Below are 27673 nucleotides of genomic sequence, written 5' to 3' on the forward strand. Positions count from 1 at the left end.
AACTAAGGAATAAGTTCTGTTGAAAGTTGGGGATCTGTTTTTTGGTCACCTTGTACTAGTCAGCATATAACACTCGTCTAATTTTTTGTAAGTGGACTCAAAAAATATTCGCCGGCCGTTTTCAAAGAAAAGCCCAGCTTTAAAGAAGTCTCAATTTTGTGGTCCCAATTCCTTGGATATTCAATCCTTGACGTTTCCTTAATTTGTGTAATGTAATAGCACAGATGGTGAAAAATCTAAATATTAAAGGCTAATTTTATATGATAAAGGCAGGGGTCAATCTAGATTCACTCGTTTGTTTACTCTAGGGTCCTATTTGACGTTCTTTTTAAGGCAACATAGGCCGTCTAACGTTAGATTAAACTGCTAACAAAACATCTTGACCATGTGCACCAAAACTATCATGGGTGAACTGTAGGAGAAGAAGGGGCGCGATTCTGCACATAACCCTACGTTCCCCTGTAAGATCAAAGAATCCAACATTTTACAAATATTTACAAAAATATTAACTTTGCTGACAAAAAAGTTAACCTGTTACAAACATTTGCTCCACAATTGAAAATTTATTTTGCAGGCTTGCCCTCCCAAAATTTTGGTCAAAAATACACTTTTTGTTTTTGGCCACCTTACCCAGGTAAAGTACATACCCCCCCCCCCAATCCCACTGATACACATACACATGAAAGTCCCTTATTGAGTCCTACGTGCATCAAATTAGAGGTCATTTTCCGCTTTCGCGGAAAGACAAATGAAAGGATTACTGGAAAGTGATGACATCCCAAACATGACTGACATTTTGTAGAGTTTTCCAAGCTTATTGTAATGGACTTTGGTTGGTAATTGGGTCGTAAAAAATTCTAAAATGAAAATTTGCATAGCGGGAATATCCTTACATGATAAGTGTATGCTGTCCAAGCAGTCTTATTTACTCTCTTGTTGTCTGTCTTTTTTTTGACGGCGTAAGTTATATCGGCTGTCAATTAATCATCAGCATGGTTAAAACTAACCACTTAACAATTTATATTACAAATAGCATTAGCTCTTTTGCTTCCACACGTATTAAATAGAAAAATAGTAAAATCCCACGACTCTAAAATGCCCACAACTAGAATATTGATAATAATTTCCATCCGGAACTGTAAAGGAATATTGGCCACAGTAATGCCAGTAAATGCATAATAAAATATTGTTGTGAATATCAGCTAATTTAAAAGCTAAACTCTGTTTCGCTTCCAGAAAAACGTTTTGTGCAATATTATGCTTTTCCCATATTCAATTGGAAACACAAAATCAACTTATCTATCAAAAGAATACGTAATAACACAATTTCATAAATACTCCTGATTTATTTAAAATTACCTCAGATAAAATTACATCAGATAATCAATTGAAATGCTATCCACTTCGCTATTTATTTTATCATTTCTGAAATTTTATCTTTGGCTTCATAAGAATACCGGGTAATATTTTCCGGAAGTCTATCAAGAAATTTGAAAGTTGCATAAACACCGTCGTTCCAGGTGGCAGGGAGAGGTTTGTGGGCTGGAATAGACCAAAATATTCCCTAGAATTGAAATAAAAGTAAGCAAAAATGCAAAGAATAAAGCAAACAAATCAGTTGACGGACGCGTACGTAGTATGTTGCTAGAAGGAGAGGAGGGGGAAATTACTACAGGAATAAAAGAGGAAAATTATTATGATTTATTGGAGCAATTGTTACCCCTGTATATGTGACCCAACTCGGCACAAATAGACATGTTGTACCTCTTTCAACTTACGATCATTCAAGTAGTGTTTAGAGAATGATACTAAGGGATTTCATGTCAATCATCGAAAACCGTTAAGATTTCAGTCGTCTTAAAACACATTAAGTGCATTCACAAATGGCATTTGATTTTTGAAAAAAATGATATTTAAAAGGTTTTCGAGCTTGTGGATTATAACTTAAAAGTCCTAAATCAACACACATTAAGTACACATCTCTCAACTAATGTTTTATTTTGGCACTTAAGGATTTCTGAGATATATCTGATGCTAATATTGCAATAAAAAGATCTAAAATCAAAACGCAGTTGCATATTTTACACAAATGTATTTGATTTTCAGCAAAGTCGGTATTTAAAGATTTCTAAGCTTGTTTATTAAAAACGTAAGTCTAATATTGCAATATGAAGGGTCAGTCCAGGCCGAATTACCCAATAAGCACTTCGCATGCAATTCTGGGTTTGCCTGAAAGCTTCTCAGTTGTTCTCTGAATTAACCACACATACTATTTTTCTTTTTCTTTTAGGTAGCCAGTTTCAGCACAGAAGAATGTTTGAACACATTCGAAAAGAATAGCTTTTCGAAAAAACTAATTTTTTTAAATCTTGGATCAAATAACATACATAACTAGGAGAGGTCTCAGAAAAAATTAAATCAATCTGATCACTCCCAAAAGTTAGGGTAGACCAACCAAATTTTAGAGCCCTTAAACAAAAAAGCGAATTTTCTAGGATTAGTAGATATTCGATCGGATAGCGTTTTTTTCTTAGTAGTGTCGTCTGGCTACCATCTATATGGAGGTGTCTTCCATAATGTCAATTTCTACTTAGTTTTTGGAATGTTTCATTGCACTTCGACAAATTATCAAAATTGGCACTTTCCGCGCGCAAAAAAAAGTCTATGGGCATCATGATTCAGAAAAGCGAATTTCAGATATTAAACTCTTGATTGTGATTTACCTGAAACACTACAAATCTCAGTGGCAATGTTCAATTTTTTTTTCTTAATTGCAACAATCTCCTATTCAGAGTATGTCGTTCCTTTGTCTGTGAATCTTGGAATTTATTTAGAAACCACTTCTCTTAATCGGATTGACCCCTAGTTTTGCAAGCAACTTCAAACCTACTGGAAATTTGTTTTTAGCAGAAACCATTGCAAAAAACGGGAAGAAAAAGGCTTTAATGGCAACTACTCTTTTAAGAGGTAGATGGCTTAGAAATTAAAAGCATGATGCGAATGTTCTACATCAAAGTTTAAATAGATTGGTCCAAGTATCTTTTATTATATAGTCTATAGAGTGTACATGTTAGCAAGGTTTTCAGAAATGATACTAAGTTTGTTTGTCTTAATATAAATTAGTATCCCAAAACAAGTATCCCAATATAATTAGTATCCCAAAGTATCCCATATTTAAGTATCCCAATATTTTCCATATTTAAGTATCCCAATATTAAGTATCCCGAATTTAAGTATCCCAGTATAATAAGTATCCCAAAATAAGTATCCCAATATAATTGGTATCCCAAAGTATCCCATATTTAAGTATCCCAATATTTCCCATATTTAAGTATCCCAGTATAATAAGTATCCCAATATAAATTAGTGTATTATCCCAAAGATAATACAAAAACTATGACTAGTGTTTCAATGTTTGGTGAAGCTGTGGTGAAAAGTAAAATTGATTTTTTAAAAATTACGAAAATAATAACTAAATTATATTTTCAGCAAAATTCAGGGCTTCGGCCAAATTTTGCATAGGTTAGACTAGGGGAAGTAGTTCCTAAATAATATATGGGAATGATACACAAAAGATCGAGAGACAACAGAAAACTTATAAAAGTGGTTCAGTTCTACAATATTTTAGAAAATTAAAAACAAGAACTGCTGCTGACGTTTTTATTGTTTTTGGTAGACCATAATCAAGAGTTAAATAGAGTTCAGAGTTTTTTATTCCACAATACATACACAATCCAATCACAACACTCCTAATCCCCCTCGAAAGGCTCCATGGCCAGGGATACAAGGGGGAATGAAAAAAAAAAAAAACACATACTTTTCTTTTCCATAATGTACAATAATGCATATAATGTTTCATAATGCACACACATATTTTCTGGACGAGGAAAAGAGCCAATTTGAAAAATTCGCAAAAATACTGTGGAAAATATTAAACTTGTAACAAATCGAGTTTTTTGGTTTAATGGCTAAACAGGTTTATAAATCCACTTTTGAATCTTTTGAAGCACTAAGAATGAATATCTTTTCTTTCCAAATTCTTTCCACTTATTTAGATCATTTAATCATAATTTCAAGAGAAAATCCAACCTTTAAATATTTTTTTTCGAATATCCTCGTGTTTTACAATTTTTCTTAAACGTATTTGAAAAGGGCCTGTAACCAAAAAACTCCAGGATAGATATCGCAATGAGAAATAATTTCGACTACTCTTACCACAGCTACCACTACTGCTCTTTCCAAGACTATTTTTACTTCAGCTATTCTCAACCCAAACATCCTCTAGAACTATTATTATCACAGCTACCCCTTAGATGTCCCTCCTATCATGACGTATCCAACCACAAATACTGCTACCGCTTTTGTACTATTAAAACACATAAACTGCAATCATTAATGCAACTTGATTAGACAACATTACTACTATTAATATATAGAGAACTTATTCAGTTAAAAAACCAAGTGAGTTTAAATTTGAAAAACAAAGTTTTCTTTAGAAAAGTAAGGATCAAACTTAAGACGAGCATATATTAGCAAATATATAATATGAAACCTAAGACGAGTAGAAATCACTTAAAGACCTGTTTTGTATAGACAAGCACCACTACTGCTTTTGGGGATTTTTCTCCTTGTCTTGGCATATTATGGTCTTTAGCTTGTAAACAGTACGAGATAGAACTTTGAATTTTTTTCAATACAGAGATAGTCAAATAGAGAAGAAAAGCAATCATAATTTTTTTTCAAATTTCAAAAAGCTTTCTAGAATTTTTTTTTTCTTTATTAGTCTATTAAACGATATAAGGTAAAAACAAGACACCGGCTTGGTTCCCCCACAAAGAAAAGACATATATTTGAAAATTGACCTGCTTCTTAGTTAAGCTTTTTCAATCTCTATATAGTAGCTGGAACCAAAATCAATGAACATTGCCATCTGTCACCCTATTTAGAGGCACAACAGTGTCCTTGATGTAATTTTGGTCTTATTTTATTGCTCTTGATGACAACTCTAGATTGTTTCAAGTTGTTTCTTTTGCATCTAACCAATTTTTACTTAAAATTTACGACCATATAAAACTAGTTAATTTGAGAGATTTAAAGTTTAATATTGTCATATTGCAAGCTATTACAACTACTTGAGTTCCTCTGTGTCTGTGTATTTATCATTATTTGTGAGTCAAGGAGCCATTATCAGAGGCAACGCTATAGCGTTGCCTATAGTAAAGGCCATACGGCTCCAATGTTTTATTATATATTACTATTATTATAAACTACATGTGTCTTGAACAGTTTTGGAAAGTGTAAACACCATCAAATTGAACATTTTATTTATAATGACATTAATTGTTGAAAGATCCATCAGTTCAAGAATTTATTTCAGTGTAATTTTATTTTTATTTTCAATGCTGTAAGAACTGGAAAATAAAATATTCATAATATAATCCGTTTTCAGTGAAGCGCCAACGACGCAGTAGGTTTTAGACTTTTACAGTGAGAGAAGGAGGCGATATTCAAACTCTGTTTCGTAGTGATTTTTGTTCGTTTCAAGCTTGATTTGCATATTCAAGTTAAGTTTCACTCGTTTTAAGATTTATTACTCGTTTACATTAATATCTATTGTATGTTTGTTTTCATTGATTGTTTATTTAATTTCTGTTCGTTTTAAGTTTCATTTATACTTCAATAGCAAAATATTTTTTTTCGTTTTAAGCTTGATTTTCATATTCAATCTAAGCATTACTCGCTTTAAGATCTATTTATTCATTTATTTTATTACATGTTGTATGTTTTTTGCTATGATTGTTTATTTAATTTCTGTTCGTTTTGGGTTTCATTTATTCTTTAATAGTAATTTCTGGTCGTCTTGAGTTTGAATTTTAAAAGGTATTTGCATCTGTTGAGCTTAAGCTTAAAATGACCTTAAAGTTTCTTTGAAAAGCGTACTTTTTGGAAAGTATTTCTTTAATTAATTTTTGTTCGTTTTTTATTGGAAAAAATTTCCAGTTGTTAAAAATTCCTTATTGCAAAATCAAACTTAAAAAACAAACAAACAATCAAATCTTCATCAAAGTATCAAAACTGGTATCAAAGTAACAATATAAAAGTGAAAAAAGCTTGCCCCCTTTGAAGTTTATACGACGACCCATTCTATATGAAGTGGGCCTGGGAAAAAATAAATGGAGTGTGGGGGGAGTCTAGCTGCCCTCCGATCACTTTTTACTCTTAAAAAGTGAATTAGAACTTTCAATTTCCAATCAAATGAGCCCTCTATGAAGTTTATACGAGCATCCCTTCCATAACAACCATATATGCCCCCAAGGCATAATTTACCACGCCTACCCTCGGACCCTGGGGGCTGTGTCAACACCGGAGTTTTTGTTATCTGAACTTTGAACTATTTTTTCATTTTTTTTTTTTCAAATTTTACAGTGAGAGATGGAGGCGATACCCAAACTCTTGTTTGTACTGATTTTTGTTCGTTTTAAGATTTATTTGCATATTAAATTTAAGTTTCACTAGTTTTAAGATTTATTTATTCATTTATATTAATATCTATTGTATGTTTGTTTGCATTAATTGTTTATTTAATTTCTGTTCGTTTTGAGTTTCATTTATACTTCAATAGCATAATATTTTTTCCTGTTTTAAGCTTGATTTTCATATTCAATCTAAGCATTACTCGCTTTAAGATCTATGCATTCGTTTATATTATTACTTGTTGTATATTTTTTGCTATGATTGTTTATTTAATTTCTGTTCGTTTTGGGTTTCATATATTCTTTAATAGTATTTTCTGATCGTTTTGAGTTTGAATTTTAACAGGTATTTGTATCTGCTGAGCTTAAGTTTAAAATGACCTTTACTTTTCCTTGAAAACCTAATTTTTCGGAAAGTTTTTTTTAATTAATATGTAAGAAAAAATCTCAGGTTTCAAACGATTTCCACCATAATTTTCCTTCATTTTCCTATAATTCACGTCTTTTTTCCGCATCTTTCCTAAACCCCCCTCTTCCTCTCGAAACCGATCCAAACATAGATGCCTGAAAAGAGTCTATTTGCTTCTTCTAAAAGAGTAGAATATGATAAGCATAACCAACTGGAAATGCAGTTTAAAAGAAAAAAAAGACTGTAATGATCTGATCATACTGGTTCAGGTTCATTTATTTCCCGATCATATGTACATAACATACCAAGTATACCAATATCTGGCACAGAGACAAGCTCGTTTTGCACAGACAAAACAACTAAAGTAATGAATAACGAAATATATGGATGATTAATAAAAATAAGAAGACAAGGAAAAACAACAAAGATGTTCACCTAAGGACCCTTTTTAATTATTTTTAGGAGGAAAATGCCTAGTTTCAATATTGCTAGTCTTTGTGATTCATCATCAAATCTAGTTATTCATTCATTTTCCCAATGATGATTTTTTCTGTAGTACGTAATTTCTAGTCATATTACAAAAAAAAAAAAAAAAAAAAAAAAAAAAAAAAAAAAAAAAAAAAATCACTGTCTACCTGCTGTTTCGTGAATTTCTAATGTAACTGCAGTTTTAGGTTCAACAGCCACATAAATTACGTTCGAAAAAAAAAAAAATAACAATAAATAAAATGAAGGTCTATCATAGACATGCAAAACTGAAATTTTGTTTCTCAGTTTTGAAGAATTAACACGTTTAACTTGATAAATTTATATTTCGAGGGGGTTTTCTTTGGCCTACTGATCTTCGGAGAATTTGTTAGTGATTTATAGCTAAGGTCAGTAGCCAATATCCAGCAAAATTGTCTTCCCTTTGTTTTGAGAGCCACAAGCTAACATCGTTGATATCCATGTTACTCTTCAACTGCATAGTCGATTACCAATCTCAATATTAAGAAACTTTCAAAAAAATGGGAAAAAACTTTTTCATAGAAAAATCTTGTTCAAACAAAGTTTGAACAAGCTTAAATAATATCTTTCAAAATAAAAGAATTTCTTTTCTAGTCTATACAATAATATTTACTTTACCCGTTTATATAACAGCATTTTTGGTTACAAATAGTTAATTTCTTCTTGTTTTTAATAATGTTGCCTTTGTAGTTTTTTTCTTTTTCTTTATTCACCATTATAAAGAGGATACCTTTTGAAGGTTGATTTTCTCCAACTGCTTGCTTGCCCCTGGTATATATTTATCAATCTCTGAAGCTTCGCTCTTCAGTCTTTCATAGATCTTGAGTGCTTCATTTGTTTCTTTCCAAACCCCTTGCTCAACAGTGAAATATAATGTTCCAACAACAATTCCGGCTTTGGTAGATAATCTGAAAAAAAAAAAACAATAGTTTTCAATGACTTATCTAATTGCCAAGTCAGAATGAAAGGATATATTCCATAATTTTACATCAAAGCAAAAATATGGTTTCTAAGATTTTTGTGGGGTTTTTTTCTTTCTTTCTGTGATTGATAATTAATTTGGTATCCTAAATTGTTGCTAATCACAGGAAGTATAATAAACAGTAGGCGATATTCTAATTTCTGTGATTATTCTGTCCTCTACCTTTCTGGTCTTTACCTCCTTTAAGAAAAGAATTATGTTAAGTAAATTCAATCATTTTATTTCAGATGTTGTAAATAGGGCGTGACCGACTATCAATACTTGCCAATACACACCTGGTGTAGCAATGTTCAAAATGTATGGCAAGGTCAAGAGCGTACAGCCAGAGAAGTTGTTTTTGCTCGTCTGCTGGATTTTAGATACAAGCACTGACCCCTAAATCAAGAGGCACTCAGTAACGCTAAAAGGTGGCACTCAGTAACGGTAAAGTAACGCTACAAGAAGAAACACAGAGTCAGAAATTGGAAGAAATAAAATTAGCCACTGCAAAAGAAGAGGAGGAAAACACAAAATGAAGGAGACTAGGCATAGCAAGTTTAATTGACTGCCTGTTTGATAACATGGTTGCAACTTCAACGAGTAAGGAAGAAGAGTCAGCAGATAAAAAATGATCAGGAACTGGGTGGGTATACAAGTGAGGTTGTCAATGACAGGAAAAAAAGCTGTCCGTTAGAGTGGTGGCGAAATAGCACCAGTCATTTCAAGGTACTAGTACTACTTACTCGGAAGTATCTCTGCTGTCTGCCCTTTTCTGTCCCAAGCCAAAGAGTTTTTAGCCTCGTTGGGAACATTTATGATGACAAACAAAGGTCTCTAAAAGGAGAAAATGCTGAAAAGTTGTGAATTCTGTACCTTGTCCCAGTTGGACTGGGCTTATTAAGCACTGTACAAACTAGAACTCTATTTGGCTGAATTGTTTTTCTAAACATTTTCTAAATAAATCTGTTTTACATTATTTGGAATATATGGTGAATTATTGAGGCTATTCTTCGGTGTATAATAGATCAGGGAGAAACAAGTGAGCATGAATATGGGCAGTGAATGCAGAGTTTAAACCAGTGGCGTAATTTCGTCAAAATCGTGGCAGGGGCAAAGTTGGAGCCAATTTTCCCAAATCAAGCGAAAATGCCACTCAGAAATGAGCCACATAGTACCATAAAGGTAAAGATATACTAATTTAAATTGACCCGTTTCACTGGAATCTTGAATTATGCAGGTTTATCTTAGTTTTGACAGAATTTTTAAAGAAACTAAATTTCAGCAGGGGAGGGGGGCAAATTGGGGTTTGTGGAGGGGGCAAACCGAGTTCTGGGAGGGGCAGTCTCCCAGAATCTAAACCGGTCAATCCCTAGTTGGTAAATGTTACTTGATGTCCCCCCTCTGGTACAGTAATAGCAGAATAATTTATAATTCTCATGTCCCAGATGCAATATTGAAGTTGACCATACTTCACAGAAAGTAAAATTATTTTGTTCGTTTTGGGAGGGAGCTAGATACCAAACAAATGTTTAATTCCCAACAATGGCCATTCTTCACTATATTCTACAAAGTAAGCGACACTTCTGAAAACGTATGACTACCCCCTTCCAATTTGGATATAACCATTAGCAACATGATGTTGCATCAACCGAAAATAACCACAACAAAAATAGCGTTACCAGCCTTGCTTTTGCCTATAAACATTCATAATTGTTCTCTATAGTGGGAATTCAGATAAAGAACAACATCTATAAAATTCCCTGGAAATTGTGCAGTAATCACAGGCAGCTTAAAAGTCGCATCTTTAAATAGAGTAGGCTTCCTTATTAGGCATTCTATCAAATGTAGCCAATCACTATAGAAAGGAAACTATGACTCCACTAAAAATATATTTTTTAAGCGCTTTTTGGAAGAGGAAGAGGGTAAGCAAATGCACACCTAGACATCACTACAGTTCAATGTATACTTGTTTTTACAATTTTTGACACACCTGCTGTCTATAGGCCAAATTGTTTTTACCTTCTTGACTCTTTTATTTTTAAAATAAGCATATGTAAAAAATGGTGGTTTCACAAAAACAATTGTGGTGTGAGAACAATGCTTTGACTTTTCCAAGCCCCCCCCCCTTATGCTGCCCATTTCATTTATATTTAAAAAAATGATAGGGGTTTAACCTGCACTTGTAACAGAAAGTGCTGACCTCAGGCTGAATTGATGAATAAGGCATTACATTTTTAGAAAGCTCCATGTAATATTTTGCTCGGACTAAATAGGGCTATTTTTACTAGTCCTTGAACAAGAGTTTACAGTGCAAGAGACAAAGTGGAGTTACATGGTCAACTTCAGAAAGGATTAGCTGAAGTTGTTCTGCCAAGCTTTTGTTACTTCAAACCTTGATTCCACTTTCAAGCGGAAAGCTCTGTTCAAGCCACCAAGTAAGAAACACCAGTTTCAAATTGAAGTTTTAGTATAATCTTAAAATGCTTAAGCTGTGTGGCAGTTCTGTGGCCCCATTGTTAAAATATTACCTTAATATAATGAATAGAAAAAAAAATTAAAGATGGAAAAAGGAGCGTATTTCCACAGATCTAAAAGTGCTGCCATTTACTTTTACAAGCCACTTCAATTTGATTTCAGTTGAGTTTGTTATTTAATTTTCTGCCTTTAAGACCGGGGCAGATGCAATCCATCAAATTTGTCTCCTATGCTTCAATAATTCTCTCATTGTTAAAGAAATAGGAGCTTATCATCTGCTTTTTTCTTAGTTGTAACATTATAAGTTTACCTATGGCAAGAAAATCGACCTTGAAACTAAGAAATTTGAGCTTCATTTTTAATGTTTGATCAATAGTCCTTGGAGTGCTGATAAAAGTATACACAACATCAGGTTTTTGTACAAAAATTAGTTCATGTGATATATACATAATTTTAAAACTGTCAGGGGGCTGACAATGTCATTATTGCAGTAAACATTATAATTTTTTTTTATAATGATTGCAAAAAAAAAAAAAAAAAAAAAAAAAAAAATTGGCAAAGTCTTTATTAGCTTAGTGTGAAAACAAGCTGTAGACACTAAAGATATTGCTAGCTTTTTCATCCCTGTCCATTTAAAAATTTTACCCAGAGGATATTTGCATCTTTTTTGAAGCAAAATGATACAAACATTTTCAACCTGTATTACCAGAAGCACAAAGCTGACCTATAGCACCTCTGACCCCCCCTTGCAACACTCCAATCCCCAGCCTTTTTTGCAAAAAGTAGACATTTTGAAGCTTCTTCAAACCACAATGGTGCAATAATTTTAAAACTGTATTTTTGGAGAATAAAGGCTAGTCATTGGTTTCTCCAAAAACAGCCTCCAACTCCCAGCTCCAACAACAGCCAGTTCCTCCAAAATTCCTCTCACTTTCAATTTTTTAGCATAAAGGTATATATATTATGTTTAAGAGGTAATTACTTGGCAAAAAAAAAAAAAAAAAAAAAAAAAAAAAAAAAAAACAAAAAAACTGTCGTCCTAATCCAGCAATTGAGACAAATGTGCACTTGAACGAGGCTTTCACCTTACCCATCCATCCAACTACCTAGGACCAAACAGTATACCCAAACCATCAACCAAATAGAAAAGTCCAAATCCATGCACAGTTGTCATCAATAAATGTAAGTCGTTGTAAAATTACCAGCAAAAGCACCTTAAATCTAGCAAAATATTTCCAAGTAAAACCTTCCATTTAGGGCTCATCCGAAGAATACCACCGGCCTTAACGGGTTTCGAGGCTTTACATTCTTTACCCAGCACGGTGGCGCCTCTACCATAAGATCTATATGGTAACCCTATGTCAGGTCAAACCTATGAAATACATGCATACTAGTCAAGCTAATACAAATTACATACAAAAATGGTTTCAATGTTTCCATAATCAAATCCCAGAGGTCACTGAAAGAGACCATTCTGGAACAAATGAAGACATTTCCAGATGTATCTTTTATTGGTATCTGGAACCAATTACCAATTTAAAGATCCTCAAGCTTGTTTGAAACCCCTTGAAACTCAACCTGCGAGAAATTATATTAAAATATCATTCAGTATTTCTTTATAATTTTTTGTATATTTACTTAAGAGTTCATGATACATGAAACTAAATTTTTTGAATTGTCAACTATTTTTTTTGGCAGAAAAACCTCTTAAGATCAGTTTTTCGCTCAGCTTTTTACATCTAATTTTAAAATCTGCGTAATTACTGCATATTTTTGCATACCTAAATAATTGGGAATAATAAGCCGAATAAGTAATATTTGAATGTATATTACTTTCAAGATATGGAAAATTAATTACTTCAAAATTAAAATCATCCGTTTTATTATATATTTTAAAAACTAATTTATTATTATTTGAAATATTAATATTTAAATCTAAGAAATGGTCGGAGTGTCCCATCCCATAGCTAGGCTCTAGAATTAACTCTTGTGGATAAATATTTTTTGAAATCTCAATAAACTCTGCACAATTTAATACCAAGAGATCGTCCAGATATCTTTTATTATTTGAAAGGTTATATTTTACGTTGCTTGGGCTATTTTTATATATCATATATTCATATTCTAATTGACTTAAAAACAGGTCTGCTATGAATGGACTTGCATTCCCACCCATAGGAATACCTACAGTTTGTTTATATAAATTCCTACTAAATCTTATAAATGTATTAAATAGAACAAATTCCAATAAATCGCATACCATATCCAAGCTATAACATCTTGAATTAATAGTGCTTCTAAAGAAATTCGTCCATCGGTCTTTTTTATTAAAATTATAAATTTAAAAAAATCCTATTTTATAAAAAATAAATGTTTTCTTTATAAGTGCTTTAATTTTTTTTAATACTAATTTATGTTAAAATTTTTTATAAAGTGTATTAAAATAAAATGAATCGACTCTTTTAGCTGAAATCATTCACCAAAGAATATATCACTTGTGACGAGTTATTAACACTCCAATATGGGTTAAAGTTAGAATTTTTTTAATTCCGGAGCAATATGCTTTAAATTTATTTCTAATTTCTCCAAAAATTAAAGATAGATCAGTAGCCGCAATTCTGGTTGGACACCTTGCTGCCCCAGCAATAAAACGTGGTTTTGGTGGATTTTTATGAAATTTTATCGTCCAATATAAGAAAGGAAACTGTTTGTCATTATCATTTATTTTAATATTGAAATTTTTCAAAATTCTTTCCTCTATATTTTCAATTAAACTTTTCTCCTCCATATGGGCCTTGTCGTATGTATTTGTTGTTTGTAACTCTTTTGATAAAATATCACAATAGAGTCTCTGACAAATTACGGCAAAATTATTGCTAGCTGTATCAACTGGTACAATTGTAAATTCATTCTGTAAATTAGCAATTGCTTGTTTCATATTGGCATTATAAAATATTGATTTTTTCAAAGAATCTGTAGGATTAATTCTATACATGCTATTTCTTACACTAGTCAAAATCAAATTTATCCAATTCTGAAATCTATCTTTAGTAATTTTCTCCTTCTTGTACCAATTATCAATAAATACATTTAAATCATTCTTTAATCCCCTAAGAATATCTGCTGGCCTCATATGGTAAGAAAGACGGAACTTAGCCCCCATTTTCATTATCTTTTGAAGATCACGATGCTTTATAATGGACACATCCCCCGTTACAATCTGCTTATGAATTTGATCCCCATACAGTAAAAAGTGCTCACAATTACAAACTGGTTTCCAATTGCTCCCCCTGTCCAGTTTTTTAATTATTGAATTATAGTTAAAAATCCTTTGACCAATTGTTTTTGAAAATTTATATGTTAAAATTGGACTACCATTATACACCAAATTACATGGAAGGGTATTCTTTACTCTCCGCTGGTTTAAGATTCTTGGCAAATTAATATCTTCTATTTGTTTAGAACAAAAACTAATAGACAAATATAATCTATTATCCTTATTTACAATTTTTTCATATTTATTATATTTTGAGATAAATTTTGATTTAGCTAAAATACAAACTTCATAATAAATTAATTTATTTTTTGAGTTAAATTTTGCACTATTTTTTTAAATCCAGAATACTTTTATTAAATTATTCTTTGATAAATTATTTAAAGATTGTATTAAACTAGTCATTCCATTATTCTCAAATATGTGACCTAACTCTATTAAAAATTCATTTAAATCTAAATAATTATTTTTATTATTTTTCCTATGTCCTCTTGATCGGTTTTTACGTTTAGTGGGGCAATTAAAAGAAGGGTGGTCAGTTAACCCATTAATACAATTAGCAACTACATTGGACATGTCTCCGTATTTCGCAACTCGATCATTTAGCCCAGAAGGATGCGCGGTACCCAGAGCATGGATCCAAGACTCTTCTTGTCTGCGTAATTTATTATTTTTTTCCTCTTTAGTAAAGTTTTCTAGGTCCAGATTTTCTAAAATTGTAATATTTAGACTATATACTGATCGATTACCATTATTACTCTGTTGAACTATATAAATGTTAGTTTTTTCCTGAGTAACTGGAGGTTTATGTACTAAAAATCTCATATATATTGTTAATTATGTCCGCCACATCCTGTAATCGACAATTTTTACATTATAGTAAATAGATAAATATATATATTATATATATATATATATATATATATATATATATATATATATATATATATATATATATATATATATATATTATATATATATCATATAAAAAGAACTTGACCTTCACATCAAACATAATTCAATGTATAAAATACATAAAAAAAAAGAGTCAACACTTAGTTAAAAGACAAAATAAAAAAAATAAATAGATAACAATAAAATTAATGACTAATTTTCCAGGTTATTATACAGTTCAACAAAACTCGGAACGAAACTCTTGCGATATGTTTCATGTTTAGTGAGGATGGAAGTCAGTTTGGGGACTTTTTTGGGATTTTATACAGGACGGTCTACTGTGGGCGGGATGGTAGGGTTCGGGGATGATGGAACGTAATCGGGGAACAGACAGGTTCTTGTTACCGAAACGAAGGCACAGGAGGTTCCTTCTCTTGACCAACGTGGTTAGCTTGAACTTACCTGGTAGATAATGATATGGAACCTCCCCTTCACCATTTATGATTCTAAGTGCTCGTTTTTGGACATTTTCAATCATATAGATATGCTCTGAAGAAAGACCAAAATGCCACACTGGATGAGCAAACTCGAGTATTGGCCGAATAAAATAACAATAAAGTTGGAGAAGATCTTTAGGGGGGCAAGAAAATTGTATCAAAAGTTTTAGAAGGGAAACCAAAGGGGAAGCTTGCTTGAGGATGTTTTGAACATGGATGTCCCACTGCAAGTAAGCAGTAATTATCACCCCCAGTAGTTTAATGAATGTGACAGAGATTTTGGGAAGAATGGGGCTTGTGAAAAAGGGGGATGATCTTAAAAAATTAACTGTCATAACTGACAATTTATTAGCGTTAACTTTCATCAGTGACAAAGAAGCCTCCTTTGTGACATCGTCAAGTAATGTCATAATTGAGCTTTTAATATTTTGTTGGCAAACCTCAAGTCCAGACAGGTCGTCCACATACTTTCATTGCTCTGTGTGGTCAGTCTTGAGCCTGTTAGCCATTATAAGGAATAAAATGGGACCCATCAGAGTTCCCTGGGGGGCCCCAAAAGATAGGAAGGGGATTGTAATTTTTTTTTTATATTTAATCACTTGAGAACAATTTGTTAAAAAGGAGGCAACAGTTTTAACTAGAAAGGAACTCACTTGAAATTCCGCCAGCAGTTTATTTACAAGGATACTGAGGTCAATTAGGCCAAATACTTTCTGGAGATCAATTAATAAAAGATTCAACTAAGTGTCAGGGTTTTCAAGGTTTTTAAAAACGGTGTCAAGAAGACTAACAAGGTAGTGTGAAGTAGATATTTCCTTCAGGTTTCCTAATTGTTGTAAGTCAATAAGTTCAAGAATCTCTGCCTTTAACCAATTAGCTAAGCAACCCTCGTACATTTTGAAAACAACTGGGGTTAAGGTGATTGGTCGTACTCCAGTAAAATCGTTCAGGCCTCCCTTCTTTTGGATTGGAGTAATATGGCCCAGTTTCCAGCACGACGGGCAACATCCAGAATCACTAATATCATTAAAAATACTAACAAGGGGTGTTGATAGTTTATCAGGGAATGCTTTTATTAGATCAATTGAGATATCAATGGGACAAATACTAGTTTTTTTTAGTTTCTGTATTTTTTCTATTATTTGCTTTGCCGAAATTTCTGGGATTTTATCTTTTGGAGTTTCAGGGATTACCTGGTTTTCCGAGAGAGGGAGGAACGTTTGCACAATGTAGCTAGGTGTTTATTAAGCTCATTGGCTGTTTGTTCAGGCAGTTCATCCAGAAGAAAATCAAGGTTCTTGAATGAGCAACCCCCTATTTCTTTACTTTCTCAAACCATTGCTGAGGTTTGCTCTGTTTTAAGTAATTCAATTTATTCTTAACAAAACGAGAAGCAGCACGACGTATTTCTTTCTTCCTTTGTTTACGGAGGGTAAAGGTATCCTCTTTCTTTCCAATGGAAAAAAGTTTTAGTTTCAAATGGATTAGTCCTTTTTTTCATAAATATAAGGTTTATCTGAGATACATACCTTGTTGGTAACCTCTGGGAAACAATTTTGGTAATTTGTCATTAATTTTGTTTGAAACCAACTAACCATTGAATTATGATTTACACACGACAAAACATCAACCCAACTCTCAGATGTAATCCAAGATCCAAAATCAAAAATACCTTGACTTGTTATTGGCCAGTACAAAAATTCAGGACTTGAGTAATTTGTTTTAAAACTAGCAGTGGTTTCAAATGTAGCATAAAGTAATAGCTACCACCGAAGGGGGGGGGGTGGGAGGGTAGTTGGAACATTGTAAAAGATTTTAAGGTTGGTGCAAATAACGTCCAAACTAGTTCCACGTTTGGTAGTAGGGAAATCAACAATTTGCTTAAGCTTCTGATCTTTGCACAGATAATTAAGACTTAGTTAATTTCCATCTCCTGCTATAAAAATGCCGGCATTTGGATACTTTGTTGTCACAAAGTCGAGAATTGCTTGTAGCCTGTCATGAAAATTACGGCAAAAACAACCATTCTGTCTGGGTGAATAATAAAATGAGCAAAATTATTAAATTAGTGTAAGGCCGCGGTAGGCATTTGGGTTTAGTAGATATCCAAATGATTTCATCGCAATCACGTAGTCCTGGCACATGGATAAGGGTAATAGATAGGTAATCTTTTGCGAAAATCATTACTCCTCCTCATTTTCTTCCCAGTGGGTGGTCATGGGGGGTGAAGCTTTATAAACTCCTGAAAACCAGTCATTTTAAAGAGATCTGGATTTTATGCCTGGACTTCAGTAACTGCAACTATATCAATATGTTTCAATTTTGCTATTGCTTCTAACTCAACTAACTTTTCAAAATTCAAACTTTCGGCGTTCGTAAGGAGTAAAACGGGGAAATGATAATTTTTTTTTGTATTAGACTCTTTAACAACAGATTTCTTCAAAAAAGCTTTATTTTGAGGCAACTTTGGCAGGGTGCAAGTATTAAAATTAATGCTGGGAGTGGGGAGATTATCCCTTAAAAGTGAAATATTATCATTCAGGGTATTGAAGAAATGTTTGTTGTAAGGCTCAAACTCACCACCCTGGACCAAGAGACTACTAAACCAGTTTTGAACTGGGAGGGGAGAGGTTCCCTTTTCTTCTATCAAATAGGGGGTAATTTTCTAAAGTATAATGGCTCTGCATGCCTAATGTGTTAGGTACAATTATTCTGCATATTATGTAGTAAGAATTGTTTTCTAGCTTCACACTGTCCAAATACTTTACCCCATCCATCTAATGTGCAAATATATAGCCCAAATATATATTTTCATATATTCTGCCACTTTTCTTTGTCTTGTCTCACGCTAAGCAGAAAGAAACTAACGAAAAAAAACGGTTCTATAATGTGTCAATGAATGAACAACTTGAGTGGTAGGGCATATATCATACAAGTACAGACTTTTTTGAAGCAAGTCTTCACAACGTTATTCATAATGCAGTGAAACATTTTATTTTAATGAATCAAGACAATAATAAAAAGCATGTAGACAAACAGAAACAAAACAATGATAAGAAATAAAGTAATTGTAAATATAGTGAATTAAGAGGAAAAATAAATGCAAAATGTATACTATAGCATAGGGTATGCATGTGTGACACAAGTGTGACAGTGGTGATTACAGTGTTGTAGGAGGAACACTTTGGTTTTGTCTTATTTTTGTTTTCCTTGTCTGCCAATTGTAGCTTATTGCTAGAAAGTGCCAAGGGTCTAAGCTCCACGGTTTTATAGTAAGTTTGGACTTCAAGCTGGATTGAAAAGACAACCATACATTTTGGGAAGTTGCATATAAATCTTGCCTGGGGTAAAAAAGGAAGGTTTTTACTAGTAATTGAGCCAGAGCCTAGAATATGTGAGTTGAAGAGGAGTTTAATAATCTTTGTTGAACAGGACTCCCTGAAGTTATGTAGCCAAGGTCATCAGTCATTATCTAGCTATTGAAGAGTGAACTCCTATAATCGGATTACTTTTTCAAGTTAAAAGGATTAAATTTGATATTGTTTTGGACTTTGCCATTGCGTAATTTGATGCAAGTGTAGACTTCTACGTGCGGATTATAGCATTCATTATGGCTGTCACTCAAGCAAAATTTGATGAAGGAATGAAACGGCTTCAGGCGTTGCTGGATAAAATATTAGCAGAGCAAAAGTTTTTCTGTCTCAATAATTGTCCTTCATGATGAAATTAGGCAAATATTAGCTAAAAATGCGAATGTACGAGAGGAATCTAAAAAGCTTCGAAATGATCTGGAGCAAGAAAAATTGCGGAATAACGATTTGGAGAGTAAGCTTTTGGACACCAAAGTGAGAGAAAGAAAGTTGAATTTGATTGTTCATGGTCTGCCTGCTGAAAAGCATAATCAATCAGTGACTAGCAACGTAAAGTCTCTTCTTTCTGACAAATTGCAAGTTACCAAGGACATTTCTCTTATCAAGTGTTATCGCCTTATGAGAAATAGCAGTTGAAACATCACTAGTAGGAAAACTAGTGTTCGAAAGGTCCCTGTTTTTATATGGCTAGACACATATCATAGCATTTAGGCGATTCTCAGTGAGGTGAATAAGTTGAAGGGTAGTGGAATTCGCATTTGTAGTGATCTCCCACAAAAGCTAAATTTTCTACGGAATGAGCTATTGTCTAATGGAAAGGACATACGTAATTCGGGTTCAGTTGATCTTACGCGTATTGAACAAAAAGGGAGCAAATTATGGCTCGAGTGTAAAGGTTTCCGTCTTCAAAGTGGGTTAAGATTGACTAGTTACGGTGATTAATAATGATATTCGTTTTGTGAGATTATTTTTATTACTTTATGCAATGTTTCTCTGTTCATAGGATTTATTATTTTTTTTTCTTGTGAGGTTTTTTGTCCCTCTGTAGCTTATTATAAGTTTATTTTCTTTCTTTTTTGTGTGTTTCTATTTATATGAAGTAATTGAGTACAATAATTTTTTCTGCATCTGCATTTTGTCTTACAATGAATAAGTTCCATTTCTTTCTCTTGTTTCTATTTATTTTCAAGCAGTTTCTTTTTCTTTCATCAATATTTTCGAGTTCTCGCTGGTTCAGCTGTTTTTGCTATGTTAAGGCTCAGACGGCGTGCATTTTGCGAAAGTTTCTGCTAGTCCTGATCATAATTCTGATTATTTACATTGGATGATAATTGTATTGGGGATAAACTGAGAGACCTAGAGTCTAGCCCTTTTGATTTTTCCATTTTCCAGAGTCATGATAAATTTGTGGAAATGAGATAAATGATGGTGTGCTAATTAATTTTCCAAAATGTAAATATAAATTACCTTCCGAAGTTTCTGATCTTCCCAGTACTGGTATTATGAGAACAGGATTTTTAAATTGTAGAGGTTTTTTTAGTTCACAGGACGATCCTGTCAATGTAGTTCATAAACTATCTTGTCATGTCGTTGGATTCTGTGAGACTTTTCTTACAGACCCAACTCCTCATGTTGCTTTTCCTGGATATAAATTTACTTTTTAGCTCTTGACTCGATTGGGGTGAAGGGTTCAAGCCTGGAGTGATTTTCATTGTATCTACACAATCGGTATCACGTAGTTCAGAATGGGTCATTTTTATCTTCAAAAAAGAAAAAAGAGTGCGGGGTCCCACAAGGGTCAATCCTGGGACCCCTACTTTTCATAATTTTCATTGATCGAGTGAAACATTACCTGTCTGAGGCTGGTGTCATCCTGTTTGCAGATGACACTTTGCTCTTTCTGGCAGCGCCTTCCCTTGATGTTGTGTATAATAAAATTAATAATGCAATTTCTGAATTTCTAACTTTTTCTCAGCAAAATATGTTAACCCTAAACTTTTCTAAAACTTTCTTCATGATATTTTCTAGACTTTCGTCTAGTGCTGGAAATGACCATATCATGGTTCAAGAAAATGTGATAAAGAGAGTAGCAACAGCAAAGGACCTTGGACTTGTGATTGATGAAAGCTTATCTTTTAAAACACACATTCAAAATATAAGCTTAAAGATTTCAAGGTATGTTGGTTTAATGCGGAGGTTGAAGCATTATTTGCCCTACTCTGCTTTAAGAAGCATTTATTTTGCTCTGATTCAGCCTAATATTAATTATTGTTCTCTAGTATAGTTATCTACATATAAAAGCCATATTAAACTGATACAGATTTTACAAAATAAAGCCCTAAGAATCCTGAAACTTTTTATTCCATCGCCTATTGCACTTTCAAATAAGTCTTCTACAGCATCTTTATATACTTATCTGGATATACTTCCAGTTTCTGAACAATTTACTTTTGGAGCAATTATTTTCAAATTTAATTATGACATTAAGAAATTACCGCCATATTACCTCAATCAAAGTTTGTTCTCCCAATCATAAGATTTACATCATTATAACACGTGACAAAAAAAAAAGAGTATCTACATTGACAAGTATAGTACTGAGAGTTCTAAATTCGCTCCGTTTGTGTCAATAGCCCGGTGGTGAGATGCTCACAAGGAACTTATTGATAAATTTTCTTCTATCCAATTAATAAAAAGGAATCTTAAATTTCATTTAGTTCAGGATTACTTTTAATTAAGCGTTTTTTGAAAAGACAAAGTTATTTGTCTGGTTTGCTGTTCTGGGTGAATGTGGGCCTCTCTGCTATTTTCTAGTATTAATTTATATTTAATAATATTGAATTTTTTTATATTTATTTATGGATCCTGGGCTAGCTGCTACTTTCATATTATTGTTGTATTATTGTATCATTGTCATCATGTTTATCTTTGTATTGTAGTGTAATTACTTATTGTATCTTTGTCTAGGCCTAGTTTTTCCAGCTTGTCTCCCCATGGGCCTATGTGAATTATATACACATATAGGTTAATAATAAAATGACTGAACTTGAACTTGAAGGTATCCTTTCCATTGAGCCATATTTATGCCTTAGACTGAAAAGATCTGTTCTAGCATACAAACACACAGACATCAGTTTCAAATCAAAGCAAAGCTAAAATCGAAAAGTGCTTAAGATGTGTGGCAGTTACCTGGTCCTATTGCTAAGAAAATTGGCCCCTTTGCTCCTTTCTAAGTAGCAAAGAAAATTAGCTTTTGAACCAAGACAGACAGCTTTTTTTTTTAATGCTGATCAATGGCCCTTGGTGAGTTGGTCAAAGTTTATAATATCAGTTTTTGGTTTTAGGTGTTTACCCCCCCCGAATTTTATTTGAGATTTATCTTTTTTATTTTCTTTAGGGGGAAGGAATTTTGGTACTTGTGAATTATGCACCACTCACTCAAGTTTATGCAGTATAAAACTTGAAAACTAACCGGTTTCTTTGTTAGTTTTTTTTTCAGCTTTGCATGAGAAAAGACAAAGACAAGTGACAGAATATATGAGAAATATATAATTTGGGCTACATATTTGCACCTAAGGAGGGGGAGGGGTAAAGGGGAGGGGGAGGTTCCAGGGGTTATTTTCCGCGAGGGTAATCGACGGGGGGGGGGTAAACTTCGGCCACCCAGTTTTTTGTACAAAAATGCTTTCAAGTGATACAAAATTTTAAAGTTTTGAACAGCTGACAACTTAGTGTTGTGGCACAAATAAAAAAATAAATATGTTTCAAATTTTAAGACACAAGAGGGACTCAAAAGTATCAATTGGCAGTTGTTCCTTGGTCATCTTTGCAATGAGGGGTTTGCATCTCTTAAAAGTTGATTCATCCAACTTGCTTCCAATATATTTCAGGCCATGGAAATTTTTTATTTCATGTCTGTTATCAAGAGAGGTGTGCAAGTAAAAATGGTTTTTAGACCATGATCATCTTCTTGGTTAAGGGGTTGGAAACCTCGGCAAATTAGTTTACTTTATATTTGATCAAAAGAATTTAGAAAATTAGAACTCAGAGACAGGTGAGGGAGTTTTAATTAAGAATTGGTTGTTGTTAGGCAACAGTAATCTTCAGGGATTAGAAGTAATATATTTCTAGTGACTGATATATTTTTCTTTTATTTTTAGCAGTGTGTACCTATATAAAAAGGTATGGATAGCTTTATAAAACCAACTAGGTTTGAAAAAATTATGTCCTAAGTTTTTAGATCTTGCATGAGACATACCATTTAAAATGTTTCAATGTGTAAACCACTTCAATTTTAATGTGCTCCTTGAAAGAAAAAAACTTAATTAAAAGTTTGTGGCAATTGAGATACTTGATAATAACATTAGACTGTTGATCTTTGTTGATGAGATCCTTGCAAATTTTCCAAGTTGATTAACCTATTCTTGGTTCCAGAAATGTATTTCAGAGTAACACAAGTAATGTATCTACGTTTTATTTGTTTCTGATACATTTAATGGTAACAAATTTTGTCTTTAAGGAGTTATATAGAGATCATAAACATAAGTGTATCATAATGGGGTGGTTTGGTGATTAATATTGTAAGAGATAACTGCAGCAACAGGATTCTGAAAGGTTAGGGATAAATACTTAGCACTGAATAGGTTTTTTAAAATGATAATTTAGGTTTTGATCCATGATTGTTCTAACAATTAAAAAGGAAAAAGTTTAGGTGGCTGCAAAGTCAATATATATTAAAGGGTAGACATCTTTTTGGAGTGGGTGTACCTATTATTGGTTCCTGATACATTTGAGGATACAAAAAACTTGGCGCCATGCCCACTAAGGAGACGGACTTGCAAGTAAGAACAGATAACTAGAGGATGATCATCTTCTTGAGTGAGGGGTTTGAAACTTCTTCAAATTATTTTCCCTTTCATTTGACTAAAACAATTAGGAAAGCAGAATTCAGAGACAAGCAAGCCAATTTTAATTAAGAGTTGGTTCTTAGACCACAGTCATTTCAAGAGATGATGGGCTATGCACTTTTAATGTCTGGCATATATTTCTTTTTATTTATAGCAGGGTCCATCTATAGCAGTATGATTATAAAAATCAATGGGCAGCTTATAGAACAAACTAGATCCAATAATGTTGTGTTGCAAGTTTCTTGCATGAGATACATCATTTAGAAAGCTTTGAGATGTTAACAACTTCAGTTTTACTGTACACATTGAAAGAATTTGGAGTAGAAGTCTGGGGCAATTTTTAGACTTGAAAGCTACATTTGGCTGTCATACAGCAGTCATCTTTGCTTATGAGGGGCTTGCAACTTCCTAGCTGTTCTATCTGTTATTGCTCCCCAATATGCCTTTTTGACTAGCACAAGTAATTTGTCTACATTTCTTTTGCTCCTGATGCATTTGAGGGTAAAATAATTTGCCTCCATGCATTTATGCAGCAATTAAAAATAAAAATGCATCACAATTAAGTGGTTTATTAGCTTTTATAGTACAGAGTAACTACAGGGATATGCTTCATAAAAGTTAGGCATGGAAACATAGTAGTACTAACTAGGCTATATAAAATGATATTTCAATTTTTAATCTGTAACAATTAAGTTGAATTTTCTATGAAGTATATATGATATTTTCAATCCCTTCCTTGAATTTCTGATCATCAAAGTGTTCAGGAGTCCAAACTACAACACCAAAAAGTTGCTCCTGCAACAGTTCTCATTACTTAGGCAAGATAAACATGAAAACTTCAGAAAAACATCTTCAGTCCACACTAAGATGTGTTAAGCATTATAACTTTGCTATATCTTGATTTTGTAGGCCTTCAGGAATTAAAAAAATGGGTATTAAGTGTGGAAAAAAGATCCCAGTACAACCTAGCATCCTAGGCCAATTCAAATCATTACAACAGAATGCCAAAAACCTAGAGTCAAAGAAGACTAACAAAAATTATGAAAAAATATATTCTTTCCCAAGATCAGTACAGAAATAGACCAAGGTATGTTTTTTATGCAATTTTTTAAGCCTTTTAAAAACAGCAGGAGTGGAAATATAAACTTGAAAACACCTCCTGAGCCGTAATCTAAGATCTAAATTCATTCCTGTATTTTTCATTCTCACAACTTAACTACTTTCCAAGATAAAGCAATTCATCACCACAAAAATGACATTGCAGCAAAACTGATGTCATTTTTGAGGGGTTTCTGGTTCTTTAAAAATTCCATGTTGCAATAACATTTTACTTTGAAGACCAAGGAAAATAATAATTACCATCCCTGAATTCAGCTACAAGTGGCAATTTTTTCTCACTAGGTAGTTTTTTCAAAACAATTTTTTAAACATTTGGTTACTATGGGCTGGTTTGATTCCTTTAGAACTGTTTTTTAACCCTTTAGGGGCTTAAACTGTAATTCCCCCTAGAATTGATTATTAGATTGTAAAAAGCATAGAAAAGGGCATCAAGTGATGCATTCACTTTCATCTTAGCTAATTTGGTAAATTTGCAGGTGGCACTATAATTTAGCTAGGATGAAAGTGAAAACATCATCTGATGTCTTTTTTTGATGCCTCTTTCATAAATCAATAATCACTTCTGTTGCAAATTGCATCTTGAGCCTGTAAAGGGGCCACAAAGACATTTTGTATGAATTATGAAAGAGCATAAAAAACATCAAATGATGTTTTCACTTTTATCCTAGCTAAATTATATGGCCCACTGCAAAGTTACCATGAAATTTACCCACCCCACCCCTGTAATGTGTAAATATATTCCCTGAATTGGAATATAGCTTAAATTGTTGACTGCAAAGTTTCAAATTGCAAAATTCAGCACTATTTTTGTCAACAGCATTTGAAAAATTGAAACGTTTGTAAAACAGTTTATATTTGTGTAGCCCAATAAATGAGGTTTGAATTGTTATAAATAAGTATTTTTGGAATATATTACTCTTGAACAACTTATTTATAAACTAGTGGTATGTTTTAACAATTTTTTGATAACTTAACTAGTGTTGATAACTTCTTTGCATGGTTACAAAAATGAAATACCTTTGGGGCCCCTTTAAGGGCTCAAGATGCAATTTGCAACAGAAGCAATTATTGAATTATGAAAGAGCATAAAAAAGGCATCAAATGGTGTTTTCTCTTTCATCCTACTCAAATTATAGTGCCAACTGCAAATTTACTGCTAATTTATGGTGAAAGCTGCAAATCTACTTAAAGTAGCCTAGGCTTAGTAGAGCTGGGTGAATGAAACTTAGGCTACAGGAAATATCCCAAATATCAAATCCTGGAAATTTCTGAAAGGTTCAATGATTTAGATTACTTTACCTTGAAATTTTAGGAAATTTCTTTGGAAATCAATTGTTTACCCTATTTTAGCTAGGCTATGTAGGCACAGACCTAGGTAAAATTCTACTTTATTTACTTTTGGCTATCTTGAAATGGGGTTAGGTTAGGAAAACGAAACTTTTAGGGATGGGTCTACAGGCTAAAGTATGGGTAAAGTTCTATGAAATCATATTATTGAGATAGGACAAAAGTGAATACACCATTCAATGCCTTTTTTATGCTGATTACAAATATAATAAGCATTTCTATTGGAAATGTATTTCAGCCCCCCCCCCAATATATGCCAATTCAGGGCTAGGTTAGGTATAGCCTATATAGGGGGGGGGGGCTGAAATTCATTTCTGATAGAAATGCTTATTTTATATTCATAATCAGCATAAAAAAAGGTAAAGTTCTACAAAATCATATTATTGAGTTAGGAGAAAAGTGAATACACCATTCAATGCCTTTTTTTATGCTGATTACAAATATAATAATCATTTCCATTGGAAATGGATTTCAGCCCCCCCTCCCTATGCATTCACTTTATTCCTAACTCAATAATATGATTGCATAGAAATTTACCAAAGTATGTCCCAGGAAGATATTTTGAAGTAGGCCTACCCACCTCCACTCCTTCTCCCTCTAGAGGGTCCTGAAATTTGCCTACATGACAGATCTATACCCATTGAAATTTTGAAAAAAAACATTTTACCTTAATTTTCAGTTATCAGTTTCCTTTTCTCTGGCCTTAGCTCTGGAAATGCAATTTCAGTTATTTGAGCAGAATTTTAAGTCATATCAATGTTTTATTTCCAAAATTTAGAAAATTCCAATAGAAATGCTTATTATATTCGTAAAAAAAGGCATCGAATGGTGTATTCACTTTAGTCCTAACTCAATAATATGATTTCGTAGAACTTTACCCTTAATTTAGCCTGTAGACCCATCCCTGAAAGTTTCATTTTCCTAACCTAACCCCTTTCCAAGATAGTTAAAAGCAGCTAAAGTACAATTTTGCCATTATTTTTATGCCTAATTTTCAAGAAATTTATAGTCAGCTTTCTCCCTCTGCATCACCACGCAAACTTAATTACATGTTACCTACTTTATTAAACCAGTCAGAAATCCCATTTTCAGTGATATTTACATTTTCCGCAAGAAATTGCCATCTTTAAATAAACTAGTTCTGCAGCGTTTGAGTGACAACATTTCGACATTTTGCTGTCTTTTGACGACCGGAAAAGAGGCAAGTTTTGTTTCTTGTTGACATAGAAATTAGGAAGTCAAGGGGCATATTCAAAAGGTATTGTGAATTGACCATATTTGTTATTTTCAAATGATTGTTTGTGAATGTTCAAGAATGATAAAAGATGATGCGAAGGGACCAAGCGTCGCTCTACTGCTAGTACTACTAACAACTCATTGCAGCACCAAAGTGTCTGAGGTTAACACAGATACGCACTCCTCCGCCATGCAAAACCTCC

The 27673-nt window shown here is 32.9% G+C and overlaps 1 protein-coding gene across 1 annotated transcript; it reads right to left on the minus strand.

The window, feature by feature from the left end:
* Window positions 1-1326: 1326 nt before the first annotated feature.
* On the minus strand, window positions 1327-27370 carry QIL1 (MICOS complex subunit MIC13 homolog QIL1). Its single transcript, XM_089094083.1, has 3 exons — window positions 27295-27370; window positions 8120-8297; window positions 1327-1564 (listed from the first exon to the last, which is right to left on the minus strand). Exons 1-3 carry the CDS (start codon window positions 27318-27320, stop codon window positions 1412-1414), a joined length of 357 nt encoding a protein of 118 aa, XP_088950209.1. The 5' UTR covers window positions 27321-27370; the 3' UTR covers window positions 1327-1411.
* Between the last annotated feature and the right edge of the window lie 303 nt (window positions 27371-27673).

This window comes from Artemia sp. Qi Xiang Cuo, chromosome 9 (genome assembly GCF_049724085.1).
Source record: "Artemia sp. Qi Xiang Cuo chromosome 9, ASM4972408v1, whole genome shotgun sequence".
Taxonomy (NCBI): domain Eukaryota; kingdom Metazoa; phylum Arthropoda; class Branchiopoda; order Anostraca; family Artemiidae; genus Artemia; species Artemia sp. Qi Xiang Cuo.